The 23677-nt window shown below is 38.3% G+C and overlaps 1 protein-coding gene across 12 annotated transcripts in view; it reads left to right on the top strand.

Annotated features, from left to right (window-relative positions):
- Positions 1-23677, top strand: part of DOCK10 (dedicator of cytokinesis 10) — a 206564-nt gene that overhangs the window by 170920 nt on the left and 11967 nt on the right. For 6 of the 12 annotated variants that reach the window (XM_044241715.1, XM_044241708.1, XM_044241706.1 and 3 more), the window contains 13 exons: positions 406-507; positions 2468-2592; positions 3876-3988; positions 5579-5716; positions 6111-6293; positions 6822-6932; positions 8886-9101; positions 10543-10600; positions 10927-11025; positions 13612-13718; positions 15449-15571; positions 15710-15823; positions 19017-19022. In XM_044241715.1, coding sequence (XP_044097650.1) covers positions 406-507; positions 2468-2592; positions 3876-3988; positions 5579-5716; positions 6111-6293; positions 6822-6932; positions 8886-9101; positions 10543-10600; positions 10927-11025; positions 13612-13718; positions 15449-15571; positions 15710-15823; positions 19017-19022 — 1495 coding nt within the window. The remainder of the gene's footprint in view (positions 1-405; positions 508-2467; positions 2593-3875; positions 3989-5578; positions 5717-6110; positions 6294-6821; positions 6933-8885; positions 9102-10542; positions 10601-10926; positions 11026-13611; positions 13719-15448; positions 15572-15709; positions 15824-19016; positions 19023-23677) is intronic. The other 6 variants (XM_044241707.1, XM_044241705.1, XM_044241712.1 and 3 more) reach the window with 3 other exon arrangements.

Below are 23677 nucleotides of genomic sequence, written 5' to 3'. Positions count from 1 at the left end.
AAAAGGTACAACATAGGGAATATAGATGAGGTACACTTTTGGTGACTGCCACAAACATACAGACTCGTCAAATTAGTATGCTGTACACCTGAAACTAATATAACATTGTGTGTCAACTATTCTTCAATCAGAAGGAAAGAAAGAAAAAATATAACTCCCATAAGCTAAAGAGAAAAATGAATCTGGAATAACTATTGTGTTAGCATCCTTTTCTCATGAGAGATCATGAAGCCCCCAGTACCTTCACTAAACCCCCATTTCCCATTGCTGGAAGAAAATATGATTCTGTTTTTCATATCATGTGAACGTATTTCCTTGTTTAATAATCAACCTGACAGTTGCCATTCTGTATTTATAAATAAATTACTAATACTGACCTATGATTAAAACACGTTTTCCTTGCAGAAAAATTGCTGCTGCATTTAAATTTGTGCAGTCTACCCAGAACAATGGAACTCTCAAGGGATCTAATCCTTCCTGTCAAGCATCAGGTCCCTTGTCACAATGGTAACATCACATTTGCTTGATATTTGTAATCATATTGTGTGTATAAATGTGTGTATATGTATGTATATTTGTGTGTATATACATGTGTATGTATGTATATGTGTACACATATATACATATGTATCAATGTATTGTATATATGTATTTGTGTGTATATATATGCATAGACACATGGATATGAATGTGTATATGTGTATGGGGGTATGGATGCACACACATGAGCATGCGTGGATGCACACACACATGTGTATATATGCATATACTTCAAAACAAATGCAGATTTCAAGTAACTCTGTGTTTTTCTGAAAAAACTTCTCAGGTACTGCCTGATCTGCCCCGCTAGCTTGTGAAGACCTAAGAGGCAAGGATTATGCTTTATTTATGTGCACTCAGGGCACAATGCCATGCATAGGATGAGGGTTAATAGGTACCTTAATTTAATTGAACCCAAAAAGACGAAATTCCAATATATGACTCGTTTAATGTTTCTTAACCTCCTACTGACAAAGTAAAATGAGAGGTTGTATCCCCATTCCTCTCAATAATTGTAATATGTCAGCAGCATCTTTAGAGCTCAAATTGTTTTCTAAAGGGTCAAAGGCAGGGAGGATTTAGATGGATCCATAAGCTTATGGTAGGTTTCCTAGTCATTACACTGATTTGACTAGCATATAGGACCTGGAGTCATCCTTTATTAACCTGCCCTGTGGGGAAATTTTGCCCTGAAATCTTACTTTAATTCTCCCCTGGGTCTAGTAAGTAAGAATTCTATGCTAAAATTTTCTCCAGTTTGATTTATTTTTCCCAGAGCTACCATAATAATATATAATAGGAAAATGGCTGTATTTTAGAAAGAATTTTAGAAATAAGAAAGTGGTAAATAACCAATAAATCATGGAGTAAATTTTGCCTCTTCATCCATAAGACTCCTTAAAGTGGCCCCTTGTGTGAAAGTAAATGAGAAAATGTAATAGGTGTGTTTCGCAAATGGTAATAGAATGGAGAACTATAAACAACGACTTTTTATGTTTAAAGACTATAGTCATGTACCTGAGGTCACTGTAGTTCTGTTGATGTTTGGTCAGTTAGATTTCAGACTTCTTCATGAATGATCTAGACAGGTCCTGGCCATTCCCACCTCTCTCTTTCCAGAAACCAGGATTTTTCCTCCAGAATTTCCAGACTAAAATACACTCAAAACCTAGAAATAAACCAGTCCCAAAGGTCCAAGCCATACAGCCCAGGACCCATTATTTCTTGTAGCTAAGACCCCTCTGGCTCTTGAAAACCAAAGTTAAATCTTCTGGGCCTCAGTCCATCCGGAGCGTTTGATTTGGTCAGAACCAAATGAGCCTTTAAAAGTGTCACCAAGAGAAAAACCATTGCCATATCTATAGGCTTGACTCTTCAGGGTTTTTCCTATTGCCAGCTTTCCTCAAAAAAAAAGTTCTGTTATCTTGGCCAAAAGATAGCTTAAATGAAAGTTAAGAATGGGAAGTGTTCCTACTTCCGCATAACACTGGCTCATTCCCCAGATAGAAGTGCCAAGGAGACATCAAATGAGAGCCACTGCCAGCCATTGTCTTCGGCCCGGAAAGTACCTGCACTCAGGGACTCCTTAGCTCTCTCCCTTACCAGGACGGAATCCCATGAACTTCCCATGGAATCCCATGATTTCATTAAACAGTAATGAATATGCTTGTTCAGATTGAATTCAGTATCTATTATTCTTCTATCATACTTTGGTATTAATTATCCTTCTGAACCTTTTTTTCATTTAAAAAAAACTTCTCCTAAAGTATTCTTAAAAGCCCTTTTTATCATGTTATCTATAATCAATATTTTTATGCAACATCTCTATTTAAAAATTGTTTATGTTTTACTCAATCTAGAATACTTGATTGAAGACCTATATGTCATATCTCTCGTACATTAACCATTTTTTCCTATTAATTTTCAGGATGCATACCACGTCCACTCATGAAGGGCATAAGCAGCACAGATCACAAACCTTACCTATAATTCGAGGCAAAAATGCACTTTCAAACCCCAAACTCTTACAGATGTTAGACAACACCATATCCAGTAAGTAAACAAGAAATAATAGGAACATGATGGTGATCAGTGTTTCTATAGATGTGTGGAAAACACGAAACGCATTATAATGTTTCAGAAATGTAGGAAATGTTTGGTGTGCCACCAAGATTACTGCTTTTCAGGCTTGCTGTAGCCCAGAGAATTTTTTTTTAGAGAAAAAAAAAATCACCAGAGAAGGGGATTTAAAAAATGTTGTGTCCTTATAAAGAAGAAAGGAAAAAGGCGAATCACTAGGTATAATCTGCTGGGTGTAGCTCTTCTGGTATCAAGTGACTTTGCTATTGTCAGGCTTATGGGGCCTCTCTCAACCAGATTATTGTCTGCTCTTCAAGAAGAGCAGAAAGTTGCCCAAGTTCTAGAAACAACATGTGTGACATCTTGAACACAATAATGCACACACTCCAGCTTGTGAATGAGGAAAAATAGACCCAGTGTTTTTTGTACCGTGTACATGTTAGTGATTCTGGGCATATGACCAGAGTTACGTGTTTGAAGACATGTGACTTCACCTATAAATACCTTTAGTGCCTTTAATGGGTATTAATGCACACTGTCCACAGAGACTGTATGTTTAGTCTATCAGCCTGGGAGCATAAAACTTGACCCAGACTGAGAATGAGAGAAATGTGACTCTGTCAGTGCCTGTGTCAATGGAAAAGAATTAAGAACAAATGGTAAATGGATCACTCTCGTCTATAGCTGACATATGAAAAGGGCAAAACACACTGTTTTAGTCAGTTTGAGTTGTTACACGTTAAGTCTGTGTGGCTTAAACGACAAACGTTTATTTCCCATAGTTCTGGAAACGTGGGAGGCCCAAGGTCAAGGTGCCAACAGATTTGATGTCTGGTGGGGGCCTTCTTCCTGGTTTGCAGACAGCTACCTTCTTGTTGGGTCCTCACATGACAGAGAGATAGGTGATCTTTCTGGTGTCCCTTTTGATAAGGGCACTAACCCATTCAGGAGGGTTCCACCCTCAAGAGCTAATTACCTCCAAAGATCCCCCTCCAAATACCATCATATTGGGTTTGGGGCTTCAACATATGAATCCGTGGGGGTGACACCAACAGTCTATAGCATCCACTAAAGACTCTGTCTAGAGTTTTTGATTCAGCCAATAAGGTAATTGAACAAACAAAAACACTTTGATTTAATAAATTACTTAACAAAATGCCAGTAAACATTGAATATGTTATAATAGAAAAAAGTCCTTTATGGGATACAAAGAATTTCCTTAGACATTTATGCATGTTCTACCTTATATTTTGTAGGCAACTCCAATGAAATAGACATTGTGCACCATGTGGACACAGAGGCCAATATAGCTACAGAGGTTTGCCTGACTATTCTGGACCTGCTATCCCTCTTCACACAGATTCACCAAGTAAGTTGATTCTAACATCTTCACAACATAAAATGGGAGGTAGAAAAGTCATAGGAAGTCAAGAACCTATTTTTAAAGTATTTTATGAAATCAACTAACCTTACATAAATCAACATAAGCATGAGTGTAATCTTTCAAATTTGAAAGATGAGACTCAGAATTTAACAGAAGTTGACTACTGTTCAAATGATATACATATGTACATACGTCACTATTGTCAAATAATAAACACTTTTCCTTGTTCCTCCTGCTTCACTCTCAGGCAAGCCCAGCTAAGGGAAGTGTAATTCTACTTTTTCAGTCTTGAGGGGAGAGACAAATGACAGCTAGACCCAACATCTTTCCGTGTGCTTATTTGTCATTTATGTAGCTTGGGTGAAATAATACCACCACATACTATTAGAATCACCAGAGTTAAAAAGACTGGCCATACCAATTTTTGGAAAGGGTATAGAAAAGCTGGAACTCTCATTCACTGATGATGGGAATGCAGACACTCTAGAAAACAGTATAGCAGTCTAAAACATTAAAACTGTGTCTGTCGTGTGATCAGCCATTCCAACACTGAGACTTTATCCAGGAGAAATAAAAGCATTTGGTCACACAAAACTGTGTACACAAATATTCATAGAAGCCTTATTTTTAATAAATGCTGAAAACAACCCAAATATACATCAACAGGTGAATGGATTTTACTAATGGTCGTATATCCATATACTAGAATACTGCTCACTCATGTTCAGCGAAAGAAGCCAAACAAAAAGTTAGTATTGTATGTCTCCATTTACATAAAATTTTAGAAATGTGAACTATAGAAATTACATGTCAGCTATACCTCAATAAAGATATTTAAACTATTAGCTCAATCTACTGAGCTTATAGATGTTCAGGGTTGAACTCAGAAGAGTTGGATCCACTGAATAAAGTCTGCACCAAACAGAATGATTATGCCAAGAAAGCTCTGCTTTCAGGTGAAATGTCATCATGGGTAATAGGAAAAGCAAAAACCATATTTTAGTTATTTATTACTCAGTGACAATGTCAATCAAATCTCAGACATCACAAAGGCCCTATCAAAACCGACGAGGACCAGCCTCTCTGAGACCTCATCTGTGACCTCATCTTCTACACTTCTCCTCATCTCACCCCATGCCCCACGCTCAGGCTGCTCTGCTCTTTTTTTTCTTTTCAACCTTGAACTTATAAGCTTCTTCCCAACTCATGTCCCTGGTACTATCTGTTTCTCTCTCCCTAAACAGTCCCTTCAGATCTGCCCATAACCAATTCCTTTAGTTCACATATCAGTTCATTCATTAAAGAGGTCTTGACTAACTAGCCTGTCTAGAGTAGCCCTATCCCCAAATCACTTTTTATTATATCCTATCATTCTGCTCTACTTTCTTACTTCATAATTTTTTCAATCACTGCTATATAAGTTTCAGTGGGAACATGGGTCATATCGCCTTATTCACTACAATTTCCAGCACTTAGAATTGTGCCTACCACATAGTAGGTTCACAATAAATATCTTTCAAAAGAAAACAGTTGTCCTTTCACTCATCCTAAATAACTTCTTTGTTAAATTTCCAGAGGCAGCTCCAACAATCTGAATGTCAAAATTCAATGATGAAGAGGGTCTTTGACACCTACATGCTCTTTTTCCAAGTCAACCAGTCAGCCACAGCACTGAAGCATGTGTTTGCCTCCTTGAGATTGTTTGTATGCAAGGTAAGCATTCTCCTGGTTCCAGTGAAAGCTCAGGGAAGGATGATGATAAATGCATATTAATCCTGACATCTCTCAGTATGGAGGAAAGGATCCCTGTGTTTCAACAATGTTGGGTGAATAGAAAGCATTTCAAAGCTCTTAATCTCTAGTTCTGGGTTGTCACTGGTTATTGATGCATGGGAGACTTACAATGTAGAGAATGATTATTTCTAGGGAAAAAAATATTAATATAGACTTAAATAAATACAATTCTATCCCTTCCACTTGCAGATGGAAGAAAAAGACAAGATTAAAAAAAAAGGGTGGATTTTGTTCTAAGGAATTCTAAAATTGAGCATAAACAGAGTGACATGAAAGCATGGTCCACCCTTAACCAGTTCTTCTATTTCCATAGTTTCCTTCAGCATTCTTTCAGGGGCCAGCCGACCTGTGTGGATCATTCTGCTATGAAGTCCTGAAATGCTGTAACCACAGGTCACGGTCAACTCAGACTGAAGCATCAGCACTTCTGTACTTTTTCATGAGGAAGAATTTTGAATTTAACAAGCAGAAGTCAATTGTCCGGTCTCACTTACAAGTAAGTGCTGTCAAGTTTCATTAATGCTATGAAAACCACTCATCTGTTCCAGCACTGATGAAAGCCTCCTGGCTGCAAGGCAAAAGCTACCAACTCCTCTACCAGACCCCTCCTTGAAGACATTTGGCACAGTCAGCTCTCACTCAGAAGAAGAGGGCAGAAATCAGCAAAGTCCGTGACTCCACTTGGACTTTTCCTTTCTTCTGCTAGGGAACAGAATCAAATAGAATACACAACTCGGGACACCAAGGCTCTCTCTCTAGAATGCCAAGCCCCACCAGATTCTCCTTGCAGAAATGTCTTTCTTTAAGGCATCCCAAGATTCCTGCAACCTTCTTATATAAATATCTGAAATTATAGGAAACGCCCTAGATGACATGACCTTCTAAAAATTTAATGAATGAAGATGCTATTTTTGGGACCCACAGGGAGAAGTCAAAGATGTATTCATCCAGTCCAATGGATTTCTTTAAAATTGCTATTTCTCAGTTACCACTTTTGAAGTTCCATTGTTCTTTTCTCTTCTAGCTCATCAAGGCCGTAAGCCAGTTAATAGCTGACGCTGGGATTGGAGGCTCTCGGTTTCAACATTCCCTTGCAATTACCAATAATTTTGCCAATGGAGACAAGCAGATGAAAGTAAGAAATGCTTTGTGGGCATTTTCAAAGACTTAGGAATAAAATTAAACTGAATTCTTTTATGAAATATCAAAATCATTTAAAAATATAAGTTCTGTATTTTGTTTATTGAGACTTGAGCTGAGTGCTCACGTTGAGTTTGCTTGTTTGAATTAATAATCGGTTCTAACACTGTCAGTCTGTCATCTGTTAAGTGGAATTTGCAAGAAGTGTAATTGAATGGGATATAGCAAGAAAACTAACCACAAATATTCAGAAATACAGTCATTTTCTTATAATCTTACTCTTGGCCAAATTTATTGAACTGTTCTTTTAGAAGTTTCAGAAGACTTCTTTAGTCATAGTACTAAAAAGTCTAGGGATAGAGTCCAGGGCATGGCTGAACCCAGGGATTAAAACAATGTTTCAACATTAATTTGAAAGGATAGATGTACCCCCATGTTCATAGCAGCATTATTTACACTAGCCCAGGCATGGAAACAAGCTAAGGATCCATCAGTGAATGAATGGATAATGTAGTCGTGGTGTATATATATTTCAGTGAAATAGCATTCAGCCATAAAAACTGAGGAAATCTTACCATTTATGACAACATGGATAGACATTATGTTAAGTGAAATAAGTCAGACAAAAAAGACAAATACTGTATGATCTCACTTATGTGTATCTTAACACTTATGTGTAATCTTAACAACAAAAACCTGAAAATCATGGAAAAAGAAATCAGACCTGTGGTTATCAGAGGCAGGTGGTGGGGAATGGGGAAATTGGGGGAGGGTGGTCAACAGATACAAACCTCTCATTGTAGGAGAGATAAGAACTGGGGATGTCAGGTACAACATGATGACCATAGCTAACACTGGCCTATGCTATACAGAAAAGTTAGCTTAGAGAGAAAATCCTGAGTTGTCATCATAAGGGGATTTTCTTTTCCTTTTTCCTTTTTTTCCTTCTTCCTCTGTATTTCATCTACATGAGAAGATGGTTGTGAGCTGAACTTATTGTGGTACTCATTTCCCGAGATAGGTAGGTAGATATCAGATCACCATGCTGTATGTCTAAAACTCACCCAGTGATGTATGTCAGATACTTCTGAGAAAAAAATTAATAAAAAAGGTTTTTTTAATTAAAAAATCATTATATTAAAAACAAATGATCATGTTTTCATGTCCCCTTTCCGTATTGCCTCGATGTTTGCCTCTCTTTGCTTACTTCATTTACAAGTGAATGTAAATGCTCTCCCCACGAGCTTACTCTTTCAGAAATCCTGAGGACACTGGAATATTCTATAAGTGCCTCAGATCACCTGGGTGGCACGGTTGACTAAGTGTCTGTCTTCAGCTCAGGTCATGGTCCTGGTGCCCTGGGATTGAGCCCTGTGTGGGGCTGCCTGCTCAAGAGGGAATCTCCTTCTCTCTCTCCTTCTGCCCCTCCCCCTCTCCCCTAGCTCATGCTCTCTCTCTTTGTCTCAAATAAATAAAATTGTTTAAAAAGAAATAAAGAAAGAAAAGTTGTGCCAATCAACGTCCTAGACTTGAATCTCTTTGTTTAAACCTTGTATCATTCCTAAACCAATCACTGGCTTGAGGGATCAAAGAAGGTGATTGGCCAGGCCAGTTTGGTGGACTATACATTCGTGCCCCCAAATGAAGTAGACCCTTTCAAATCACATGAACCAGAGCCAGAGAGGTGAGAGCTTCAAAGAGCAATCAGGATGCTCTTACTAGAAGAAGCTAGGTGAGCAGAGAAGATGGAGCCTACTGCAGTTCTTATGTTCAAATGTGTACAACCACCATCAATATGTAGAATCATATCTTAAGAAAGTACATATTTATGAACAACATAGAGAGTGCACCAAACTATGAAGCCAAGCCATGATTTATAGCATAACTTCAAGTAACCTATCTTAAGGATTAAGAACAGATAACGACCCAGGTGCTCTGTTTTCCAAAGAACAGCAACTTCCCAGCAGAGGTGAAAGATCTGACGAAACGTATAAGGACTGTTTTGATGGCAACAGCTCAGATGAAGGAGCATGAGAAGGACCCTGAGATGCTGGTGGATCTCCAGTACAGTCTGGCAAACTCCTATGCAAGCACCCCAGAGCTGCGGAGGACCTGGCTTGAAAGCATGGCCAAGATTCACGCGAGAAATGGAGACTTATCGGAGGTAATTAGCCAAGGCCCAGTCCTCCACTGGTATTGTCCTCTTTATCAGGACAATTAATCATCAGGACATTTAATCAGGACAACTGAATTTTCATTTACAGTAGGCTACCATATTTTCCATGTATCTAGATATGACCCAATGATATATGATGTGCATTAAGTTGGCAAGTAGGATTCAAGAATGCCCAACTCCATGTAAAGGATACCAAGTCAAGGCCAGAGTTGTTAGTATCAGCTGTAATTGTAGGATATGCAATGCAGAAACGAAGGGTGAAAGCCTAAAACTAAGGAGGATGGTTGTAAGGAAGTCTGGAAATTGAGTTATTTAAGTTAATGTTCTGTGTTTTAAAACGCCTTCCCTGTAATTGGACTTGGATGGGGAAGTTTGCCACTGTGGTGAGTAATCTCAGGCTGGGATAATCTGTCCTCATTTGCAGCTAGTCTGAACTGGTGTTGGAAATATTAAGGCTCCCATGAGCCATGTGAGGAGCGTGCACTGTGTGAAGGTTATAAATCAATACCTAACTTTTTTATGTCCATTCAAACCCTGGGCAGAATTTTATGCAGCAACTCACAGCCCCCAAGTGGTTTCCGGACACCGAGTGGGAAACTTCTGCCTTATTCTCAGAAATATGCCCCTTTGGGGAAGAGATTAATTTATCTGGGATGATCCTAACACCTGAAGTTTTTCTAAACACATATGAGGGATCCTGGGATAGAAATAGAGCTGATCAGAAACCCTGGTTGGAGGCAATTTGGTGGGACAGGAATGAGAAACTCTAGTTCCCTTGGACGGCCCAGAAAATGGAGAAATAACTCCACAACCTTCAAAGGGAAAAGCTGAAGTCATTTGGAGCCCTCAACAGGTCAGGCTGTAAATAAATGAAATCCTTTTTTAAAAATTGCCATATAATGTGGTTGGCGGGAGCATACATGGCTCATTAGGCCGTACTATTTAATCAAGTACCATCTTGTGTGTTGACCATCTTAAAGGCAGTAGATAGTCCAAAGGGGCCATTACTGGTAGTAGGGACAGTAAGAAGGTAGCTTAATTTTACCCCCAGTTCAGAACCCGATGTTACAGCTTATAGTTTTAATAAGGAAATAGAACTGTGGATTTAAAAATATATACATTAGACTTCGATATTCAGGAAGGAAGATATTTCTGTTGAAAAATTCTTCAGGTCAGTTCATTCACCCACTTGAAGACTATACCCAGATGAACACAAACAAAATTTCCCAAATACCCATTTTATTCTCGATGGTGAACTTTTTAGAAATCAAATCGATTCTTGTTTTTGATTCTTTAACTAAAAGGATTCCTCCACATATTCTCACATGGAATATTGACTCACCCCGGAAGATTCATCCTGATGAGACGAATAGTGAAATCCACACTGTGTTTTCCTCTGAAACAGTTTTCTTTTCTTTTTTTATTACAGGCTGCGATGTGCTACATCCATATAGCTGCCCTCATTGCAGAATACCTGAAAAGAAAGGGTAAGACGACCGTGTGCAGGGATAAAAGTCTAGAAGTTGACATGTTGAAACCTAAGTTACAATTAACTTATTCATTTTAGGTTGTATTAATCTCAATTGTGTTTTATTAAGTAACATTAATTTTCATAGACATTTCTAATTATATGGTACTTATGAACTTTAGCTCTCTCGTGCCATTATCATGTTTATTTTATCTACAAAAAGGCTAACTCATCAGCCTCTTAGTTCAAAATGAGAATGTTTCAGTGGTTAATGATTAATAGTCTCATAAGCTTGTATTAACACTAACATGTAACAATGTCTTAACCTCATCTCCACTACCATAGGTTACTGGAAAATGGAAAAGATTTGCACACCACCCCTGCTCCCGGAGGATATCCACCCCTGTGATAGCTACCCATTACTAACAGCTCCTGGTGGAGGAAGTGAGTGGCTTAACTCTCCCACATAAACTCCTTTACCCCCATGGAACAGTGCAAAAGAAATCCCATTGCTGCTTAAAGTCTACTTTGATAGAACTGTGAAATGTATTCTTGAAACAAAAACTACCTCAGACCTTCATAACTACCACTCACAAAAGCTCGAAGCTCCTACCATTCCGAAATCTACCCAAATGTATGAAGTTTAGAAATGAAAAGTTCTCAGCATAGAGAACTGCATCTTATCCAATATTTAAGATTACGAGTCATAGCCATATTTGCTACCAATCTGCGTACTAGTTTGCCCTTGGGATTTTATTCTAAAATTGTTTAAAATTGCAAGAGAAATCTATTTTAATTTTGAAATGTAATAAGAAAACTCATTCAAAACAAGGAATGCCAAAAACGTATATGCAGGACTCTATATTCATCTTATTCCATTTTCTTTTTTAAAAGCCTAAACCGATTCAAAAAACTTGTAACACATAATAATTTATAGTATTGATTCCCTTTAAGGAAGAATATGTCATCTCTAAAGTTTGATGAAAGGTTTTGTAACAATAACTAAAGAATTACTTTTTGTAAAACATTTAGCAATATAGCTAATCCATTTAACTTGTTTTCTCTTACAAAAGTTTGTTCAAACCCAAAGGTTATGGCCTGTGATCTATTTCCTAGTGCTCTCTTAACTTTCAAAATGTAGTTGGAAAGCTCAGTGTAAGAAAAACAGAAACAAATCTTTAGATACTAAGATCAAAATAATTGAGCAAAAGGTAAATAGACTTTAGTTACAATATTTTGGAAGCATAATTAATCCCCTGTTCTTTTAAATATGCATATATTTTCTAAAGAATCTCAGTGACTTTTCCAAATAAGGCATTTGAACCAGATGACTAAAATGAAAGGTGAGACCGTGAGGTCACTTACTTGAGGAGGAGACCAGACCTGGCATTATGGCTCCTGTCCATGCTAAAATGTAGGGATCTTCCTGCTTAGTTTCACACTTACGATTTAGCTTCCTTTTTATCTGCACGTCATCAAACTCATCACTGTTTTGTCTAATGTACCCTTCTTCCCCATCTATTTTGTATCATAATCAGACACCGTACAGCTCCATAAAGATGATTGCAAATTCTAACAAAAACAAAATTGAAAAAATCTGATGAAACTAGGGGTCAGTTTGAGAAATTGTGGAAACTTATATCCCAAAATACTGTGTGAATCTTTAATATTCAAAAAATGTTAAATACCCATTTCCAGACCTAAGGTAACATTGGACTCTAACATATCCATTGAGAAAAGACCATATTTGTTTAGTAAACTCTAAGAAAGGTGATTTTTTAGGATGCATTAACATATATTCATATCCATTGGTATATATCTGAAGTCCTCAATATACTTTTATATTATGATGTTTCTTAATCAGAGGAATAAATTATCCCCTTCAATACAATGTACACATAATAAGAACACAGGCAAAGATAAACAACTCCAGAAAGTACAACTGTAATAATCATCATCCTGCAAAAAATATATCATGACTTTCTCTGCTATATATCCCTACTAGTGGGTTGTCATATATTTTAATATATGTTTAATTACAGAAGGAATATTATTATGTTAAAAAGTAGGGAAGTAGAATTTTTAATGCAAGGATTAAATTGCAAAAACTATTCTAATTATAATTTCAAGGGGAGTGATCATTTTGCTACATAGCTCATGAGCTGATAATTAAAATGGAAACCTCTCACAGAGTATTAGCTATAATTTTAAAAGCACATGTTCCATGTAAGGGACCACACTGGGCTTTATACTGGCAATATCTCCATTAGTTGCCTCTTATGTGTCTTTGAGTTAGGTGCTATTAGGGCCTCCTGTTTTCAAGTGAGAAAACCAAGAGAAGTGATACAATCCGGCCCAGGGTGCATGGCTAGCTTGTGATGGGACCAAAGTTCAAGGGCTGGTCTGTCACTCCAAGCTGTGCTCCTGACTACTCAAATGTCCCACTGTTCAGTTCCAGTCCTTCCTCCGGGCACATGGCCCATGACCAACTATCTTTATATATTATCTGTAGAGCCAGATCTTTTCCTTCTTATCTTGTAGTCACAGTGCTAGGAAATTTTAAGAAAGTTTCTAGATAATGCATAAGTGAAAATTGGCAAGGAATGAGCATTATTTCCATAATGCACTGATCATTCCAGGTGTTTTCTCAAATATTAATGTTTTGAATCGCTTCAACTATCCTTTGAGATAGATATTAACATCTTCAGCCTAGCAAATGGAAAGAAGCAGGCTCAAAGTCTGGCTGAATTAGAACATTAGAACCATATCTATCTTCAAATTCTATATTCTGTCCATGATTCCATGCCAGCTTCTAAAAGAAAATGTCATCTGAAAAATGATACAATTTTATAAAACAGGATGATTGGTTGCCTTGGAAAAGAATATTTATCAACAGAATTATCTACCCATCTCACTGACTGTATGAGTTTTATTGTACTACCACTTGTAATGTCATGAAGAAAGGCACTATCTTTTCCAAACAAGATTTGAATCAAAATAATAATATCACATTTTGTTGGTCCACTCAAGGCATGTTCTCTATGGGCTGGCCAGCTTTTCTGAGCATTACACCAAATATTAAAGAAGAAGGAGCAATGAAAGAAGATTCGGGAATGCAAGACACACCGTACAATGAGGTTAGATCAATATAAACTAGTGTACAGTAACTGAGTAAAAAGATGAATTGAACTGTTACATTAAGCTAAATATGGAGAAGAAAATGTTATTCAGAAATCAGATTACTGAAGAATAGGACTTAGGTTAAGTGAAAGGCGGGCTAAAATTAAGCTGAGATTAATAGACCTCAAATTCCATTGATAAAGCATAATTTTCAATGAATATTTAAACTAAACTTTATTTCTCTAAGATGGACCCAAATATATAATGTCAGCCCTTCTATAAGATATGAAATCATTGGTCCCTTGGTAAACGTCATAAGGGATGATGAAAATTTTGTGAGCTGGCCATAGATTTTTAGTGCATTAGAAAGTTTGTTTGTAAATACACTTGAACAGAAAGGCTAACTGGTTTCTGCAAAAAGCCTTTTGATTTGCAAACCATGGTTATTATTTATTAATTCAAAATAAGCTTTCTAGTGTTAATCTACATAGCAACAATTCTGATAAAGAAAACAGAGCTCCGTCATCAAGTAAATAAAATATTTCACCAGCTAATTGCTTAAATTTTAATGTTACATAGATTGAAAAATAAGGGTACAGAAAGCAAGTTTTGGGTGGATTTTTACTTAAAATTTATATAGTTAATGTTGATTTAGTATACCTTGAACAAACAGTAAATGCAACAACATATTTGTGAACTATTTCAAATAACATCTACGAATCTTTTCTTCAAAGACATTGTTGAAAAGATTCCTACAATGTTATCCACTTGCTTTAGTGAGTATATATTTTGATTCAGCTGAATATTCTTTAAAGCACTAGTATAGGTGAGGTACTGAGTTCAGGGTGGAAGACAAAGATAAATAAGACATAATTCTGACTTTCAAAGAGCTTAGAATCTCGAGAAGGACAAATTTTTTTTCAGGGTGGGGACTAGCCAGTCCAAGACCCAACAACTATAAATCTAGGCAATTAAAGGGAAACTTTTTAAGTGACAGTGACTGGGATGCAGATGGATGGGACATACATGAAAGCTCTCCAGACTTTTACACGGGATCTTGGCATTGATGGGACTTGAAGGTGCCAAATGAGAAAATAAGGTGCTTGTAGCTACAGCCACAACATAGGTAAATGTGTGGAGGTGCAAATGTATTCTGAGAGTGGAGTGGTACGGGATGGTATAACCAAAGTGCAAAGTCAGTGGCAAGTGGGGGGTTGGACTGAAAGGGAGGTTGGTGCCTGACTCTGGAGCTCCTTCAGTGCCATGCTAGAGAGTTTGGATGGCCATTCAGTGACACTGGAGTTCCTACAAAGGTCTAGGGCAGTGGAGAGCTTGAGATCAGATTACCGTTTTAGAAAGAAAGATTCCTGGAGAATAACACATAGGATGGACCAGAGTGGAAAACAGATTACTAGAAGACCACTATGGGGTCTGGAAGTAAAGGAAGAGGGGTTTGACCTAAGGCAGGGACCATGGAAAGGGAAAGGTCTAGACAGAGCTGAAGGTATTTTGTAGATTCAAATCAGCAGATTTGAAGGATGAATTCAGTGATAGAGAAGTATCCAAGAAGATACCACCATCCCTTCCAGGATGTGTAAATGCCAGTAACAAAGGGAACACAGCAGCCCTGCTATAAAGAAAACTGACAGTTGAACAGTTTTGAAAACAAGTTTCAGGGGTGAACCACAATGTGTACACTGTGTTTACACAATCGTGTAAAATCTCATTTTGGTTTGGGGAATTACAGAATATCCTGGTGGAACAGCTCTACCTGTGTGTGGAGTTTCTTTGGAAGTCTGAGCGATATGAACTCATTGCTGACGTCAACAAACCCATCATCGCTGTCTTTGAAAAGCAGAGAGACTTCAAAGTACGTTTTCTGAGGCCAGACCTTGGTCAAAACATCCTGCTTTAAGTTGGTGACTTACTTACAATGTTCAAAAAAGGGAAACTCTCTGTTTTTTGTGTCAGCATCACCGTCATGAAACCCTTTGATTTATGGTTTCAGAAATTATCAGATCTCTACTACGACATTCATCGGTCATACCTGAAAGTTGCAGAGGTGGTCAACTCGGAGAAACGGCTGTTTGGTCGCTACTATCGTGTGGCATTTTATGGGCAGGTAAGTTCAACAGAGGCTACGTGACCTCTACATTCTCTTAAACAATGAAACTTTGCCTTTGAGACATCAAACTGCACATGCTAAGGGATTGAGAGAATGTGGGTGTATCTGGGTATGTCTGAGGGGTTGTCTGGATGTGAGGGTCATATGTTTTTCCACAGGAATGCAGTGAACTGGGGAACAAAAGGGCAGAGAAGTCCAGGGTTCTTTTTTTTTTTTTTTTTCAATTTATTTATTTTCAGAAAAACAGTATTCATTATTTTTTCACCACACCCAGTGCTCCATGCAAGCCGTGCCCTCTATAATACCCACCACCTGGTACCCAACCTCCCACCCCCCCCCCCGCCACTTCAAACCCCTCAGATTGTTTTTCAGAGTCCATAGTCTCTCATGGTTCACCTCCCCTTCCAATTTACCCAAATTCCCTACTCCTCTCTAACACCTCTTGTCCTCCATGCTATTTGTTATGCTCCACAAATAAGTGAAACCATATGATAATTGACTCTCTCTGCTTGACTTATTTCACTCAGCATAATCTCTTCCAATCCCGTCCATATTGCTACAAAAGTTGGGTATTCATCCTTTCTGAGGAGGCATAATACTCCATAGTGTATATGGACCACATCTTCCTTATCCATTCATCCGTTGAAGGGCATCTTGGTTCTTTCCATAGTTTGGCGACTGTGGCCATTGCTGCTATAAACATTGGGGTACAGAGGGCCCTTCTTTTCACGACATCTGTGTCTTTGGGGTAAATACCCAGGAGTGCAATTGCAGGGTCATAGGGAAGCTCTATTTTTAATTTCTTGAGGAATCTCCACACTGTTCTCCAAAGAGGCTGCACCAACTTGCATTCCCACCAACAGTGTAAGAGGGTTCCCCTTTCTCCACATCCTCTCCAACACATGTTGTTTCCTGTTTTGTTAATTTTGGCCATTCTAACTGGTGTAAGGTGATATCTCAATGTGGTTTTAATTTGAATCTCCCTGAGGGCTAATGATGATGAGCATTTTTTCATGTGTCTGATAGCCATTTGTATTTCTTGATTGGAGAAGTGTCTGTTCATATCTTCTGCCAATTTTTTGATGTGTTTGTCTGTTTCGTGTGGGTTGAGTTTGAGGAGTTCATTATAGATCCTGGATATCAACCTTTTGTCTGTACTGTCATTTGCAAATATCTTCTCCCATTCTGTGGGTTGCCTCTTTGTTTTTTTGACTGTTTCCTTTGCTGTGCAGAAGCTTTTGATTTTGATGAAGTCCCAGAAGTTTATTTTTGCTTTTGTTTCCTTTGCCTTTGGAGACGTATCTTGAAAGAAGTTGCTGTGGCTGATATCAAAGAGATTTCTGCCTATGTTCTCCTCTAAGATTCTGATAGATTCCTGTCTCACGTTGAGGTCTTTTATCCATTTGAGTTGATCTTTGTGTATGGTGTAAGAGAATGGTCGAGTTTCATTCTTCTACATATAGCTGTCCAGTTTTCCCAGCACCATTTATTGAAGAGACTGCCTTTTTTCCACTGTATATTTTTTCCTGTTTTGTCAAAGATTAATTGACCATGGAGTTGAGGGTCCATATCTGGGCTCTCTACTCTGTTCCACGGGTCTATGTGTCTGTTTTTATGCCAGTACCATGCTGTCTTGGTGATCACAGCTTTGTAATAAAGCTTGAAATCAGGTAAGGTGATGCCACCAGCTTTATTTTTGTTTTTCAACATTTCTTAGCGTAAGTCCAGGGTTCCTAATACAAATCTAGTTAAACCATGATTTCTAACTTCTTGGAGAAAGAGAGCATTTATTTTTCAGCATCATCTTCTTCCCAGTTAACCCCAAATATCTAATTAGAGTTTCACACCCTATTTTAAAGTGGAATTAAATTGAATGTGTTTTGAGGAATGAAATTCATAGCATTCTGAAAAATAATTCCTAGGGCCTCCACCATGTCAAAGTCCTTTGACCTTACAGTCATGCATTTTCTTTTCTCCTCCTTCTAAACTACCACTGATTCCAGGCAGAACACCGTATGATTTTTTTTTTTCTGTATTGTAGGTCAGTATAACCGTTGCATTATCTTGCCCAGCTTCCCACCTTTGCAGTGAACCAGAATAATAATATTAGTGAGCCAAAGCATTAGCCAGAAAATTAAGTAACATATTCTCTATTAATTATGAATGTCTCTGAGCAGTGCTTTAAGTGGAGCAAACTCAGGCACCATTCTGCTTCTTTTCAAGGCTTATAACATGATGACAGTGCCGCAGGCATACCTCGGACTCTGACCTGGGTGCATGAACGTTCCATCCTTTTATATTCATATGACTCTGCCTTGTTTCCTTTCCTACCTTTCCCTCACATAAGACAGTGTTGCCGATAGCTTCTTTTTCTCCTCAGAATATTCAAAGGCAGTAGCTGAAGAAGTCAAATCCAGCATGGTCATTCCATCATTCCATATTGCTTGCCATTAAAGTCTTTTGAAAAACATCTGTTTTCCCCTAACTGCCAAAGGCAGCTTAAAAACTAACTTCTGAATTAATAAAGATTAGCTGTTCTCTACCTGGAAAGAAAAGTATTACCCATTACCCACTTACCATAAACGAGTTCATCCAACTCAGATTTTCCTCCTCACGTAGCAGCACCAGGATTGCAGAGATAGCCAAAACTAGTGGAGACAGTCCACAGATACAGACTAAATGTAGACATGTGTGGGGTCTACACAAGTCTACGTGTGTAGTGTACCTTGAAGTGATGGTGTACCTTGCACGGAGAAAATGGGGGAAGCTTCAGGGGAGGATGAAGAAGGTAAGGGAATGATATCTTGAACATCACGGAGGAAAGAAGCAATATTTGACCTTGGTGAAACATTGACTAGAAAAGTGGCGGAACACCCCATTGGAAAGGAAATGTGTGTTTTGAGGGAATGTGTGTGTGAGAGGGAAAGACAGGGTATTCAGGGAATGGTCACAGGCTAACTGAGCAGCAAGGAAGTGACAAACAAGTTTCAAATCTACAATCCTTCCAAAGAAAAAGTAGTAAGTTGACACGAATAGTCCAGTCTTGAAAGCCCAATTGCCCACCTGATGGTTTCTCCAGCCGGTCTCTAATATAGGGACACTAAACAGGTAGAAGCAAATGCTGCTCTTTTCCTACCAGATTTTAATGCAGACGTTTACTCTTTCCTTCTTTTGGTCTTGATGGTTCCAGGCTGTGGTAAGTGTTCTCTTCTCTGTTTGCATGCTCTAATATGCTCACACTTCCCTCCATATAGTCATACTGAACCTTAACTTTTTATGTGTAAATCAACGTTTGGTAAAAAGGTGAGATTATCCTGCTTCCCTTCATTTTGGAGTCATCCGGCATTTCTTGAACTAAATTGTGTTTATTCCAGTTATCTGAATTACAAAAATGTATCGTTTACTTTTCACGTATATTATCATTCTACACAAAGGTAAATGTGGTTTAAAAACCTGCGTAAACACACGTGCCCTTGTGTGCACACCCAGATGAATATGAGCACCACATATTTGCAGTACGTGTAGGACAGACTTAGTATTAGAGATGATCTGCTCATTTCAGACCACTGGAAACTGCAACTGATGAAGACGGGCGTGGTGGTCAGAGTTTTAGAAGTTGTAGTTGTTGCCATTGACAGGCACCTTCCCAGGCTCCTGAAAGAACCTTCTTCCTTTCCACATAAGTATTGTGGAGAAACAGGGCTCTCTATAGTGGTGAGCTCTGAGAATTCTCAGCGGTGATGGTCTTAATGCCCAATGCAAAAGATGACCAGTGGCCTAAACCTTAAGCCAGTAGGGCACATTAGGTCTCCTAAAGATTCAGAGAGAAGTGATGTAAGAAATTCTGGAAAGCCAGCAGAGGCAGAAATAACATGCCAGCACCTAAAGCTCTGTGACACCAAAGAATCTTCTTCCCTTTTTGAACCATGTAAAAGTGTCTGTAGTCAAACATTTTTTTTTAAGATTCTATTTATTTATTTGACAGACAGAGATCACAAGTAGGCAGAGAGGCAGGCAGAGAGAGAGAGGCGGAAACAGACTCCCCGCTGAGCAGGGAGCCTGATACAGGGCTCGATCCCAGGGCCCCGAGATCATGACCTGAGCTGAAGGCAGAGGCTTTAATCCACCGAGCCACCCATGTGCCCCTGTAGTCATACATTTTTTACCTACAAAAATTATTCACCATAATTCAACATAATCATTGCTAATTAAGCTGGAAAAACAAATTATTTTCATTATCCACACATTGCCTGTCCACATTTGGCTCTGCTCATCTGACCACAACATACTTTTTTGTAATTCTTTAAGCCCTCCCCATATCCATACCAAGATTTTCTACCTTCATGTATAAAATGGGGGTCATGGGTCCTTAACTCACCTACTAAAAGAATACTTGAAAACCCTTGTACTAAATAGACTGAGGAGGGGTTGGGGGAAGAACTGGGAAGAATTACTTTCAAATGATCTAACTTTGTTCTTTTTGCAGATTTCTCAATAACGAGTGCTAATTGCACATTTGGCCTTTTTTTTTTTTTTAAATATATGCCACCAATATTCTCAATTGTCTTTTATTAAAAATTCCAACCTGAGCTTAAAAGTGTTTTGTTAAATCTGCAGACCTGAGTGCAAGCCAAGGCATGGTACATTATAAGCTCAAACTCCAGCTGCCTTTGAACAAAAACTAACGGGTCGTCTTGATACACAGCCATTTAGAGCCTCAGTCATCAAATGAAATTCAAATACCTGTCCCAGGATACCAAATGAAGAATATGAACTATGGTATTCAGCAGGAGCAGACGGTGCACATCAATTTACACTTGATGATAAAGAAATACCAACTAGATATGAACATTTCCCTGAACGTGTACAGAATGAAGGTTCCAAAGATCTAAGATAAAGTCTTAACTACTTGATTAGCATAATCCCCATAGTCAGAAATAATTTCTTTTCATCATGGTACTTTATGTCTCTGTAAAATTCATCTTTTAATATCCAAATTGGCATGTCTCACAATCATGTTGCAAAGATTATGGGAATATAATATGCAGTAGGCTCTTCACCTTCACAAGGCCTTTGGGTATTTTAGTGTCCCATGTGGATTGTGCTTTCTTTATGTGGTATTGGCTAGAGTAGTTAATATTATGTCTGCAATAAGCCAGACAATAGATAACAAGTTGGAAACTGTTCTTTCGTGGCAGAAGTCTTAAAATTGCAAGTCTTGCATGGCATGAATTTTCTAATGCGACACCTGGCATCATTGACTATGGGAATAATTTTACACAGAGCATCCCATATACAGCACCCTCGAAAGTGTCCCTAAAGTATTCATTTCCAGAGTAATGAAACAACAGTAGTAATCAAACATCAGCTGTAATCAATGAAATACTTAGACTCTGATATTTAGCATGTAAGGAAGCAAGTGAATGCCCATTGCATAACTTAAAACATCAGATGCTCCCAGAATGAATAAATCAAAGGCTGTGGGAAATTTTCTTCTGTTGACCAAAGGATATAGAGTCCCCGATTCTCAGTCATGCCTACATGGGTGTAGATGTATCTCAGAATCTTGATAGAAAAGATTAAGGAGAGGAGGGAAGGTGCATGTATAGTTTAAAAACAAAACAAAAACCCTTCTCCATTCTGGGTTGTGATACATCCTTGTGGCTCCCCACCTATATGAAAACCATTGATATAAAATGTGCATTTTAATACGTAAAATAAGTATACAAAATATGTATAGAAAGAAAGACTTATATTTATATGAAAACATTTCTTGGAGCTTCTCTTATAGTATTTAACCTATTTTTAATACTTTCTGACTCACATTTAGACATAAGGTTTCTCTTAAGATGCGTTCCTTTGTGAATTTTGAACTACTTAAATACAATGGCAGGGGCACTTATATTTGACATTCCAATAATGATTCAAGGTCATTGCGAAAACCTGCAAAAACATCTAAGAGGGAGTCCAAGGGTCTATTTTAGTTGTCTTCAGTTTACTGAAGTGCATTTTTATCATAATCTATTGCCTTCCAGTTTCATAATCTATGCATGTTAACTCTACTGATTCAAAGTCCTTGTTTAACTGGAATATGTGCTATTTCCTAACGATAACTGATCAGAACATTTATCACATTGTACAGTGACATTTAGAAAATCAAACTAGGAGGGAAAATGCACATTTCCCACTGCTCTGAAATGCAGTCTACTCATAACCTTGGGACTAAAACAAAACAGAAACTGCCCGTGGATTTTCATCATCTAGGTCTCTCATTATAAATCATGTATTTCATAGACAGAGCTGAAAGTGGGACTTAAGACAATGTCCTGTGGCTCAGTGGGCTGTGCTTTGATTGTTTCCCTAGGTGAAAAGTAGGCGCACATTCCAAATATTTTCAGAGCTGCTGTTGATCCGGCTCCAAAAGCTCTTCCACGATCCCAGGAAGACAGCCGATTAAATTTTTAATTCTGCTACTCCAGCTCCTTTCTCCTTATTTTGGAAGACAGGCCCAACAGGTTGATATTTCCAGGCTACATACATAATAATCACAATTTTTTTCTGATTAATCACTTACCAAAATATTGAAATCAATACCAGTAGACTTTTTACAATGAGGAGAATTGTAGAGTTCATGCAAGAGAAGCTGAGGGTATGTATTTTTAAGCACTCGAAACAGTTAAACGGTGTTCCCCAAACGTTAGACAGAGCTCAAATTGCTTTAGTGACCCAGAATGTTCTTAGTTACCGCTCTCCTTCTCATCACAGCCAACACACACCAAGGGCCTATTGTGTACCAGGCACTGTTCTTGGGGCCTTCCAGTAGAGTTCTGAGTCTGTACCATTTCCCATCCCCCAGATCAAGGAGCAGGGTTGAAAGAAGGTCACAGTTCATGACCAAGGCCATGCGGTCATAATAATGACAAGAAAATCCTGCTTCCCACCCCTCCTTTCTGGCTAACCCTGGATTCAGAAATCTGTTAGAGGAAAAAATTGCAGTGAAATGTCTCTTTGTGCTGGTTTTCACACCATGGTGAGAAAATCTTTTCCTGGAACTTGGGGACATTTTTCTTATTGAAAAGGAAGTTGTCAGTGTTTCTATGGCTCTTGCCCTATGGAGGTGCTGGTTGATGGCCTCAGAAGCCGTATCTCTCTCATGTGTCAGTCTGTCGATTTAGCTACTAACTTCTGACCTTGAATTAGACAAATCTTCACAAAGACAGCAACAGAGAAATCATGGCAGGCTGGAAGTCATGTGGGAACTGAGCCAGACCTCACTTACCCCTACCAAGTCTTGAGGAAAGACCGCAAAGTGCTTTTCACACTCACGACACTCCAAGTTACTTCTTAACTTGGGGTCAGGACACTCAAATATTCAGCTGTGTTTGGTCATGAACAGTCTCAAAGAAATCGTTCAATAAAAACATCTTGATTAAAATCTGTAGAATCTTTCCCAGCTATACCTGGTGCAAATATACCTTTTTTTTTTTTTTTAGATGTATACCCTCTGAGAATTATTTCATTCACCTGTTTATTCATTCGACAAATGTAGAGTGAGTTTCCCCTAAAGACCAGCATTGTGTTAAACACTGAACGTGCCCTGTTGAACAAAGACCCTTCTCTGCCTTTAAAAAACCCAACATCGATTTTGGAAAATGCTTGACATAGCCTGTGCTGGTGAATGTGCTTTGATTTTCATCTTCACTTGCCGCCCACGTAGGATACAAAGTACACGGCTCACGGTGGTCACACCTGGACAGATGTGCATTTTGATCATTATTCTTAGATCACCTCACATGAGCCAACAAGATTATCTATGTTTGTTGTTACATAGAATGAATATTTTTTAGTCAA

Source organism: Neovison vison, chromosome 3, assembly GCF_020171115.1.
Source record: "Neovison vison isolate M4711 chromosome 3, ASM_NN_V1, whole genome shotgun sequence".
NCBI lineage: Eukaryota > Metazoa > Chordata > Mammalia > Carnivora > Mustelidae > Neogale > Neogale vison.
This window is presented reverse-complemented; position numbering and strand designations above follow the sequence as displayed.